Here is a 12,867-nt window from a genome sequence, read left to right on the forward strand (position 1 = left end):
GCCACACATTTTCGATTGGAGACAGGTCTGGACTGCAGGCAGGCCAGGAAAGTACCTGCACTCTTTTTTATTTTTACAAAGCCACGCTGTTGTAACACGTGCTGAATGTGGCATGGCATTGTCTTGCTGAAATAAGCAGGGGCGTCCATGAAAAAGACGGCGCTTATATGGCAGCATATGTTGTTCCAAAACCTGTATGTAACTTTCAGCATTAATGGTGCCTTCACAGATGTGTAAGTTACCCATGCCTTGGGCACTAATGCACCCCCATACCATCACAGATGCTGGCTTTTGAACTTTGCGTCAATAACAGTCTGGATGGTTCGCTTCCCCTTTGGTCCGGATGACACGATGTCGAATATTTCCAAAAACAATTTGAAATGTGGACTCGTCAGACCACAGAACACTTTTCCACTTTGCATCAGTCCATCTTAGATGATCTCGGGCCCAGAGAAGCCGGCGGCGTTTCTGGATTTTGTTGATAAATGGCTTTTGCTTTGCATAGTAGAGCTTTAACTTGCACTTACAGATGTAGCGACGTACTGTATTTAGAGGCAGTGGTTTTCTACAGTGTTCCATAGCCCGTGTGGTGATATCCTTTAGAGATTGATGTCGGTTTTTGATACAGAGCCATCTGAGGGATCGAAGGTCACGGTCATTCAATGTTGGTTTCCGGCCATGCCGCTAACGTGGAGGGATTTCTCCAGATTCTCTGAAACTTTTGATGATATAATGCACCGTAAATGTTGAAATCCCTAAATTTCTTGCAATTGCACTTTGTTGACTATTTGCTCACGCAGTTGTGGACAAAGATATGTACCTCGCCCCATCCTTTCTTGTGAAAGACTGAGCATTTTTTGGTAAGCTGTTTTTATACCCAATCATAGCACCCACCTATTCCCAATTAGCCTGCACACCTGTGGGATGTTCCAAATAAGTGTTTGATGAGCATTCCTCAACTTTATCAGTATTTATTGCCACCATTCCCAACTTCTTTGTCACCTGTTGCTGGCATCAAATTCTAAAGTTAATGATTATTTGCAACAAAAAAAATGTTTATCAGTTTGAACATCAAATATGTTGTGTTTGTAGCATAGTCAACTCAATATGGGTTGAAAATGATTTGCAAATCATTGTATTCCATTTATATTTACATCAAACACAATTTCCCAACTCATATGGAAACGGGCCTTGAATTATTTTTGGCCACTTTAACATTATGCACAATTTAAACTTAGAGTGCCCTTTACGTCGATTGCCAGCCAGGCAATAAAATAATAAGACTTAAAAATTAGCGATCATCCATCTACACCACTATCGTCACTTGATTGACATTCACGGCACCCGAATGTCTTGAGATTACGCTAGCTGCTCATTATTAAGAAAAAAATGACTGATAGGAAGGCGATAAACACTTTAATGCTTTGGGGCTGTTTTTCTACTAAGGGGACAGGATGATTGATCTGTGTTAAGGAAAGAATGAATCGGGCCATGCATCGTGAGATTTTGAGCCAAAACCTCCTTCCATCAGTGAGAGCTTTGAATGGTTGACCAAATACTTATTTTCCACCATAATTTAGAAATAAATTCTTTAAAATTCATTCAATGTGAATTCCTGGATTTTTTTTCACATTCTGTCTCACAGTTGAAGTGTACCTATGATGAAAATTACAGACCTCTGTCATCATTTTAAGTGGGAGAACTTGCGCAATTGGTGGCTGACTAAATACTTATTTGCCCCGCTGTATATACTCTGATGATTAACTTGTGTGAGGACTGTATTATGCTGATAGTATTTATTTGTACCATGAATTGATTTACATGGACCCCGACTTAAACAAGTTGAAAAACGTATTCGGGTGTTACCATTTAGTGGTCAATTGTACGGAATATGTACCGTTCTGTACAATCTACTAATAAAAGTTTCAATCAATCAATCAATATTCGACACTGGAAATTTGGTTTCATGCCTGGGTATATTATTTACTATGCACTGATGCAACCGTGGACATTTATTGTTTAAAAGGATACTGCATACATGCAAGGAAGACTATGAGCTGTAAATTTTAAAATAGTACTTATTACCCTTCCACCTCATTCATTTTGTGTTCAACATCATTTCAAAAACCACATGGTTCTCGTCGTAATAAAGATCCCTCATCTCTTCAATTATGGAGGCTAATAATTCATTAATTGTTGGTATCATTCAGGTCACTCGACGGTCGACTCCAGGTCTCGCACAGAAAAGGTCTCCCTCATGTCATCTACTGCCGCTTATGGCGCTGGCCCGACCTGCAGTCCCACCACGAGCTGAGGGCCGTCGACCACTGTGAATACGCCTTCCATACAAAGAAAGATGAAGTGTGTGTGAACCCTTATCACTACCAGAGAGTGGAGACGCCAAGTGAGTGCCACTCCCTTTGATGTAGGGTTGGACAATTAATCAAATGTTTGTCTCAATTTCAATTTTGACTTCTCACAATCATGAAAATATAATATAAAAAACGATTAATGGGCCGCGCAAGGTGCATGTAAATTCCTGCGCTTGTAACGGTGAAACGGATGAGTGAGCGTAACAGTAAAAAAAAAAGACGTCTACCTGAAGTTTGAGATCTCACCATGGTTGCTACTTTTTATTTCACACAGCGCTAGTGTGCCTTATATGATTTCCACGTTAATGTCACTGGGGACAAAATCACATAATTGACCATAAACTGTAATCCGCTGTGAAAAGCATATCTTGGTAATTAACATGCATGCAGGTTAGTTACTGAAAACCACTAACTAGTTACTTTATTTCAGAAGTAACTCAGTTACTTAGACCAAAAAGTAACACGTTACTGTGAAATGTAAGTATTTAGTGAATTCTATTTTATTTTTATTTTTTTATTTCTATTTTTTTAAAGCCCTCTTTAATGCCCTTTTAGCCTTCATTTCAATGCTGTTATTGCACTAAAAAAATACAATCTGTTGATCAACTTGACATGCATTTGCATCACTGAACTCTGCTAAGCCATGTTGTCTACATACAACACACAAAAACAAATATATGTTTCTAAGGGCCAATGTTTTTCAGACCAGATTAAATTGACAACACTAATTTAAATAGCTGCAACAAAACATACATAAGTAACAAACGGCATAACAGCAACGTAACCGTTAAACCAAGGAAGGCACACACTGCATACATAAAGCCTAACCAAACGTTTTCTTTCCCTTAAGGAATTCTGAAATAAAATCATGTCTGAAGCCCAGACACTCTACACATTTCCCCAGTTTTAGTTTAGAGATAAGGAAAGATTGGTCTGGCCTTAACTTTATAGTCTATACATTTAGAGTGATGTGATAATCAAACACTCTAGAAGTCTAGAATGAAAGATTATATAGGAGAATTGACAAGAGTGTGTGTACCTTCAGTGCTGAATGATGAGCAGAGGCAGAGTTTGGAGTGTCTTCTTTCGCTTGCTTTCCATGTTTATGTCCTCACAGTCCACTGTGTCCAGGTACGTGGAAAATGTTTTCCATGCCATTTGCTGTTTGATGTCCGATATCATACTAATTAGCTGCCTGAAAACGGGTGACTCCACTGTAGAAATAGCCTGCATGTCTTCTAGCACATACACTGCAATGGCTCTATCAATGTTGTCCTGGCTAGCAGTCCCTCCGTTAAAATCCAGCCGCCGTTGCTTAGATGGTGTTGGGGGTGAAGTGTCTCTCTCTTTACTAGCTTCGTCGAAGCATGTTGCTTTTGTAGTTGTTTCGGCAGATTTGAATTGCTGTTTTGGGCAGTAGATAGGATCGTTTATCCAAGACACAACTTACATTAAACTAAAATGTTCTTTTCTTTGTGCTCGACAAAAGAAGAGTAGTGAGAATATCTCCATGTTAAGAAACTCGACTTAGGCTCAGCTTTAATGTCTTGTTAGTAAACACAGACCTCCCCCCCACCCAACACACACACACACACACACACACACACACACACACACACACACACACACACACACACACACACACACACACACACACACACACACACACAGCGTGCCTCTTCTCCCGCACCTCTTCTGCAGCTCTCCAGTAAAACATACTCAGATCTGAGTTACTGAATATAAAAAATAACGCCTTAGACTACTAGTTTCTGCCAAAAATAACAGCGTTACAATAACGCGTTACTCTGTAACGCGTTAGTCCCAACACTGCATACATGTGAGTGAAATGCTGTCATTGTGAGGAGAAAGAACATTTGTTTGGGAAAATACAGTCCTGACCTGTATAAACAATGTCGAGATGTCCACTTGAAACAGCGATTAAACAACAAAACTAACGCTAACAAGAACAATCCATACACCCACATCACATCTTATCTGGTTGTGTTGTTGTGAACGACATCATTGATGCAACTAGGGCTGCAACTAACGATTCATTTGATAATCGATCAATCTGTATATTATTACTTCGGTTAATCGATTAATAATCGGATAAAAGAGACCAACTACATTTCTATCCTTTCCAATACTTTATTTAAAAAAAAACGCATACTGGCACCATGTCCTTTCGACTTGCCAAATAAAACAAGGCAAGTGTTACAAAAATATATATATATTTTTTTTTATAAAGTGCACCATTGTCATGCACAATAGCAATCATTTTGCTTAGGGGAATTTCAAACTTGGCTTTTACCTATTTCAACTAATCTGCAATGTTGGATGCTGAATGTCTTTCCTCTAGTGGCATGGTCGTAAGGCAAATTGACTTCATGTTCCATTCGTCTCCAATGTAGTGGCAGGTATTGCCAAGGTAGGCTACACTTGTCCACACATCAGTTGTGAGAGCAAGTTTGCTCTGGGTGGCTTTTATGTCAGTTTTTACAGCTTGAAATGTCTGCTCATACTTCCTCTCCATCAGTTTGGTAAAATGGGTCTTCAAGGGAAGAGTGCAACCAGGGTTGAGGACATAAATCATTTTTCTGAAACCGTCATCCTCCACCATTGAAAGTAGCCTCATGTCAGTTACCAACATATTCAGGATAGCATCAGTCAATGCAGCCGCTTGCTGTGGTGTGCACACCTTCCTTTGTACCAAGTCTCTAATGATAGCTTGTTTCTTTCTGAAATGAGAGAAACCATATTATGAACGTACATAGTAGTATCATTTACATGTAACTTAATACACACCTAGTTGATTTATTTAATAATTTCTGATGTAAAAGGCACATTTTTTTATATCATGGTTACTGCTGCCTAGTTTGTCTTGTTATATGGTTATTTTTACTATTATATTTTTATTCTTATGTTGCTTTTTTATATTTATTCTTATTGTAATATTTTCTTTTTCCATTTAAACCCGCATTATTTACTTTTTAAATTCGATCTCAATTCTGTACACTGCTGCTGGAATTTAAATATTCCTGAGGAAACTCCCTGAGGGTATCAATAAATGTATCAATCTATCAATGATTATCTATATAGCCCTAAATCACTAGTGTCTCAAAGGGCTGCACAAACCACAACACAAACCACAACGACATCCTCGGTAGAGATCACATAAGGGCAAGGAAAACTCACACTCAGTGGGCCGTCAGTGACAATGATGACTATGAGAAACCTTGGAGAGGGCCGCATATGTGGGAAATGGGGAAATTGTCGTTTTCTCGGTCCAAATAGCTTTTTGTTGGAGGCTCCTATTAAAACAATGTGAATATGTGAGGAGCCATCAACATGTGACGTCATCGTCTGCGACTTCCGGGAAAGGCAGGGCTTTTCTGTTAGCGACCGAAAGTTGCGAACTTTATTGTGGATGTTCTCTACTAAATCCTTTCAGCAAAAATATGGCAATATCGCGAAATGATCAAGTATGACACATAGAATGGACCTGCTATCCCCGTTTAAATAAGAAAATCTCATTTCAGTAGGCCTTTAAAAAAAAGTTACATGAAATAAGTTGACATAGGGGATGTAGCATACAACAATAATAACACAGACATGTAACTCATCGGATCAGAACTGAATCAGAATTTGTACACGTTTCTGTTGTGAATTATAAAGGATTCATTTTAGGCTGCCTCTGAATGATAGCACAAAATATTCCAGCACCTTCATAACGTTTAGTTATACTAAAGCGTCACTCAAGTCTAAATAGATGTATATAGCTTTATTGGGCCTGGCTACATTGATCCTATTATGAAACCAACCTGAGATATTTCTCTCCGTTACGTTTATTTCCAAACTGGTAAACGTGCGTGTAAACAACTCCAGCCGTCACCGTGTGGGTTGCATGGACAATTCAGGAAGGACATCGCTGAGCAGGTTTGACTCTCGTTTATTCTTTCAATAAACAAAGTTTCAGTGTCGATCGGGGCGCTTTTCAGCTCCTCCTCCTCCGTTGCTCGTCTTGGTCGGCTTTTCAGCTGCCGGTGACGTCGTCTTCCTCTGAGGCTCATTCTCGGATCGTTCTTGTTTTGCTTCTGCTGCAGTCCTGCGGACACTCCACCTTCTTCCTCCTGATCTTTCCTCCTTCTCCCCTCTTAAACAATGTGAGGAGATAGGCAAATTGTGAACCGGTGTGTGAGGCACGCACCTGATCTCTATTGCTGCAGCGTGGCTCCAGTTACACCCCGCATCTTCGTTCCGCTGCATTCTCCTCGTCCCGGCCGCCGTCTTGAGCTGGGCCAAAGCGTGTCCCGCCCCGCCATCGGCCCGTCGGCTCCGCCTCTCCACAGTGCGTTTTCTTTCTCAAAACAGAGTCAAATGTGCCGGAGACACACTATTAGCCCCGCGTTGCAACAAAGGGATAACGTCAACGTTACTCACAAAAAAGCTGAACTTATGAATGCCTGTTGCCACTCATACCAACATGGACAATGAAGACGTCGCATTCTCCAAAAAGTTCCTAACACTCTGAAAGTTAATACACAACAGTTGCTGCTGCGCTTCCTGAAAAAAATCTCCTCGTTAACAAAATATTAAAAAGACACAAAGACGGACACAACGGATCAATGTACTCGGACTATGGACTGAAAAAGTTACGTACCGTGAGTTTTCCCTTCATTCATGGCTCCCACATGCTTCCTGTTCAGGTGCTCCCGAAGCGATGTAGTACTTCCGTGCCACGCAGGAAACGGTCTTCTTTGCAGTGTTTAAAGTGAAGTATTCCCACACTTTTGATGACTTAGGTCGTACACTTTTCTCCATTGCAACGTTACCTCCGGATGATTCTGCGCCAAACTATCGGTACTGTTTACCGCCATTTTCCCAATATTTCCAAGCAAATTAGACTGTGTGGTCATGTGAGCTGCACATGACACATCATTGGCTGGCTTACTGCCACCACATGAGACGTAGCCTCAGCGCCGCCCTGGCGCTATTTTGTACTTATTTTGATTATTGTTTCTCAGCTGTTTGTAAATGTTGCAGTTTATAAATAAAGGTTTGCGAAAGAAAGAAAGAAAACCCAAAAACAAAAAACTGCATACATCCAACGAATCGATGACGAAATTAATCGCCAACTATTTTAATAATCGATTTTAATCGATTTAATCGATTAGTTGTTGCAGCCCTAGATGTAACATTAATGTACAAACAAGACAGCCGTCGCAACTTGAGGCTCTTTTTTTTTTTTTTTTTTTTGAACAGCCTCAAGTCATCTCCTTAGTTGTTGAGCTCAGAACAACAGATCATGTCCCCCTTATACAATAGCAGTGCTGTACGGCACAGCCGGTCGTGAGTGTGCCTACAAATTAAAGGTTTCAAAAAAGTACCTTACACCCATGGAGATCGCTTGATGTGTTTTTTTCAGGGCTGCTACCAATTATCTGTAGTGAATGAGGCCGATAACCGATATTTGGAGCCAATATTTATTTACAGTAAAAGTGACATATTGGCGACAACATTTCGAATAATAGTTTTAAAAATTCCAACACTTAACTTTCTTTAAATGACTGAAGCATGCTTATCCAAAAAAAAAAGTGCCAGTTGGCACAGTAGCATCTCTTATAAAGTTAAATAAAAAATTGAATAAATAAATAGCTCCCTAAAGTTTTGTATCCCTGTCACACAGACAGGCTGAATGAAATATGTATCACTAATGACGCCAACTGTGATAAATTAAATTATTCCAAATTCAAAAGTGTTAATTCTGACAGACCGTTAGCAGGCTGATCACCTAGCAATATGACACTTTCTTACAAAATGGAAAACGTTTTTTAAGACATTGTCATGCAGTAACAAAGTACAAAATGTAATGGACAGGTCAAAAAGCATTATTTAGGTACCGGTAGTAATATCATAGGTTACATTATTAACATCTTCATCAATGCTTAATCGTAACAATCCACATTTTGTATTATTATACACACACACACACACACACACACACACACATGCGCACGCACGCTTGCACATATAAACACACGCGTATATATAGCGGCATATACTAATTATTTCAGGATCTCTCACGAAAAACTGTTTGCTGTTCTTTAGCACACACAAAAACATGCTTCTAGTCAGTGTTGGGACTAACACGTTACAAAGTAACGCCGTTACTTTCAGCTGTAACTAGTAATCTGACACGTTTTTAATATTCAGTAACTCAGTTACCGTTCCTACATGATGCGGTACAGCGTTATTTTACGTTATTATTTTATGTAGTGTTGGCTAGAAACTGAGAAAAATTGAGTGTGTTTTATTGTAGAGCCGCAAAAGAGGCCAGGGAGAAGAGGCGAGCTGCGTGCGTGCGTGGCGTGTCTGTCTTTACTAACACATCATGGCGTAGCCGAAGCCGACTTTCTTTAACATGGAGATATTCTCACTACTTTTCTTTTGTCGATATTCGAGCCCAGTGAAAACAACATTTTAGTTAAATATAAGTTGTGTCTTGGTCCCAAAAATACTATCTACTGCCCAAAACAGCAATTCAAATCTGCTGAAACAGCTACAAAAGCAACATGCTTCACATTCACCTAAGGATTTTAACGGATGGACTGCTAGCCAGGACAACATTGATAGAGCAATTGCAGCGTATGTGCTAGAAGACATGCAGGCTATTTCTACAGTTGAGTCACCCGCTTTGAGTCAGCTAATTAACATGATACCGGCGTCAAACAGCAAATGGCACAAAAACATTTTCCACGTACCTGGACATTGAGTATATAAACATGGAAATGGAAAACGAGCTAAAGAAAACACTCCAAACTGTGCCTCTGTTCATCATTCAGCACTGAAAGTACACACACACTGTCAATTCTCTTATATACTGTTTCATTCTAGACTTCTCGAGTGTTTGATTATCACATCACTCTAAATGTATAGACTATAAAGTTCACAAACATAAAGAGGGATCCTAGTGGGCCAGGCCAATCTTTCTTTTTCTCTAAACTAAAAGTGGGAAAATGCGGAGAGTGTTCTGAGCTTCAGTACAGTGTTGATCTCCTGAACACATGATTTATTTCGCAATTCCTTGAGACAAAAAAATGCCTGATTAGGCGTGTGTATAGCAGTATGTGTGACATGACATATAATCATGTCATGTGTACCTTCCTTTGGTGAAGCAAGGTTTACAGCTATGTTGTGACATGTTGTTATTATGTGGTTTGTTACTTATGTATGTTATGTTGCAGCTATTTAAAAAAGTTTTGTCAATTTGTTCTGGCCTGAAGTAAATTGGCCCTCTGAAACATATCTTTGTCTTTGTGTGTTGTATGTAGACCACATTGCTTAACAGAGTTCAGTGATCCAAATGCATGTCAAGTTGATCAACAGATTGTATTATTCTCCAGTGCAATACCAGTACTGAAATGAAGGCTAAAAGGGGATTAATGGGAGCCTTAAAAAAAAGAAGTAACTAAATAGTTACTTTTCAGAGTAATGTATTACTTTTTGGTGTAAGTAATTAAGTTAGTAACTGAATTACTTTTGAAATGAAGTAACTAGTAACTGTACCTAGTTACTGGTTTTTAGTAATCAAGCCAACTCTGTTTCTAGTCTAAAAGACTTTTTTCATATCCATATTTTGATCCACAGACACGTCACAAAGTGCCAAGAGCTAGCAGCTGCCACTTATGTTAATAAAGTTTTTTTACGGTATTCTGCTCATTGCAACGTTAGTAGTATTTGTGACATGTAGAGGACTGGGATGTTTATTACAATTATGGGAGAGTTGTATGTGTTCACATACCTTTGACACATCGTACAGCCACCTAAGTTAATATACACACTTTTCTCTCCGCCATGTGTATGAGAATAAGCCTGCAAAAGACCCCGGTTTCTGATAGGCTCTGTCTCTTACAAGTGCGTGGTTTGCATAACTAATCAAGTGACACAGGAGCAGAGCGGCTGCATCTGAGCCAAAATAACCAGTTTTAAATGTGTCCGTCGAATTTAAAATAGGTATTTGTTCAATGATTGTTACTTTTAAAATTATAGTAATGATGGTCAAGGTAACTATTACTATTCAGTATCAATAATGAAAAAATACAATTTAATAAAAGGGCTGACACCAATATACATCAAAATGCCAAATATTGTCAAAAATAATTAGCCAGGCCAATAATTGGTCAATCTCAATTACACAAGCATAATGCACTTGAAGCACTTATTGATACATTTACAAAAGTATTATGCTTTTCACTTAAATGTTGGTCAATATTGTCCAAAGATGTATTGCACCAATAAATGTAAGGATTTTTTAAAATGTTGGATTTTATATATTGTACCAAATTAAACGTGAATATTATTTTAGCCATAATCGTCCAGCCCTACTTTGACATGATCCAAATACCTACACAGTGGTCTCTGATGAAAATACATGTGTGTCTCCAGTTTTGCCCCCTGTCCTAGTTCCAAGACATACGGATATCCCTGCAGAGTTCCCACCGCTGGATGACTATAGTCCTTCCATCCCTGAGAACACCAACTTCCCTGCTGGTATTGAACCACAAAGTAACTACACACCCGGTGAGAGAAAGTGTACATCGGTAACACAGAAATGAAAGCATTGCATGTAACAAAGGGTCTTCATATTTAGCATGGGTATGATGTGAGGATGAACAAGTGAAATTTCATCACTACCATATGTATTGTAACATGAATTTGGTGTTGAATTTTAATAACATTTGCTCCATTGTTATGGTATGACCAAGTCGTATTTTTTTGTAACTGAATTCCACATGGATAATGGGTTGTTTGAATAATAAAAAAAGTGTTATGACAAATACTGCAATATTGTGACATAATCAAGACGGCTCAAGTCCGTACAGGAAAGGATTTGTTTTGATACAATTACACCACAATCACAGTCGGGATGGGCGATATGGCCTAAAGTCTTTATTACAATATATACTGAAGCCTCTTGCGATAATCGGATGGGATTAGGGATGTGTACTGAGTGCCGGTATTTTTTGGTACCGGTTCCTAGTTGGGTCAGTCCATGAAGTCCTGTGAAGATTCTGGACTAACGATACAGCTATCGGTATTTTTTGTAATTATGACACACTGTCACATTTAGTTCAGCTGCCGCTGCTACACATTTTTATCAGCTTTGAATAAAACCTAAAGGGAAGCAACACCACGCAAAAATTCGAAACACAATATTTCCTCCTCAAAGTCACGCACGCTTTACCAGCTTGAAGTGAACATGAGGAGTCACGATCGGTCACGATTGCGTTTTATGAACCGTACATATTAATATTGATCCACTCCAAAAAGTGAAAAATTGAGATAGTATAATAATCCATGAAGTTGTTTTGAAGCAAGATAGTATCCATTGTGACTGACAGGTCTCTGGTTGCCATCTGACGTCACTTCTTTGCGCCGCGTTTGCATGTCAATAAAACACATTTTGCTTAAATGTTTTTCAGTTCTGGCTCTTGACTGCAAACTGGACGATCAAGCATTCCATTTGCTCACTGTCTTTTTTATATATATAATACACACTACACACACACATACATCAGTAGCTGCTCTTACTCAATATGGCTTCCAGTCCATCACTCAAATAAATTTCTTATTGTTACACAATACACACACACACAGCATGCTAATTGATTGTATTGATGTATATGATACATCTGAAATATCATGTAAAAGGTATGTGCTTTGCACAAGCATGCAATACATACATATTATTTCCAGCTGAGTGTATTTGTAACGAATAAAAACAGTGTGCATCTTTACAAGAAGATGACATAATTGCATTACACCTTGCACGGCACATATAGTTGACGTCTTTAAGAATTAAAAACAGCTGCTCATAAAACACTTTCCTGCTCATCATGTTGGAAATGTTATGGTTTAATTTGTACTAATAAAAACGCTAATTAAAATGCATTGTTCACATTATTTATTTCCACAAATTACATACAGTACCGATGAGAGTCGCGATAAATACCGGTACTCATAAGGAATATTGATAAGGGTATCGTACCGATAAAATCTTTACGATACAGCCCTAATCACGATATATTTTTTGCCATATACTGTAAATGATAATTGTGAATAATTTCAAAATTATTGAATTATAAAAACATGTATCACAATTATAAAAACACAGGATGGCTGTGTAATACTATCAATATTTACTTTTTTTTTTAAATTCCCTTTCATCATTTACAAAATGTATATTAAAGTCCAGTTATCTATCAAATTTTTATACCGGTTATCCTCATTAGGGTCGCCGGGTAGCTGCAGTTGGCCCAGCTACTTCGGGCGAGAAGCGCAGTACACCTGAGACTGGTCGCCAGCCAATCGCAGGGCTTACAATAAAGTCAATAGTGCAAAATAATTTTGAAAAAGCAAAAAACTACTATTGGCTCTCATTTCCTGAGTTTTTTTAAACAATAACGAAAACAATTTTGTGATAATAAAAAATATC

General features: G+C 38.6%; 1 protein-coding gene across 1 annotated transcript in view; it reads left to right on the top strand.

The window, feature by feature from the left end:
- The window catches only part of smad3b (SMAD family member 3b), a 39,965-nt gene that overhangs the window by 4,978 nt on the left and 22,120 nt on the right, over nucleotides 1-12,867 (top strand). Inside the window, exons 2-3 of the mRNA XM_061917145.1 lie at nucleotides 2,211-2,404; nucleotides 10,818-10,952. Coding sequence (XP_061773129.1) covers nucleotides 2,211-2,404; nucleotides 10,818-10,952 — 329 coding nt within the window. The remainder of the gene's footprint in view (nucleotides 1-2,210; nucleotides 2,405-10,817; nucleotides 10,953-12,867) is intronic.

Source organism: Nerophis ophidion, linkage group LG12 (genome assembly GCF_033978795.1).
Source record: "Nerophis ophidion isolate RoL-2023_Sa linkage group LG12, RoL_Noph_v1.0, whole genome shotgun sequence".
In the NCBI taxonomy this organism is placed as follows: Eukaryota; Metazoa; Chordata; class Actinopteri; order Syngnathiformes; family Syngnathidae; genus Nerophis; species Nerophis ophidion.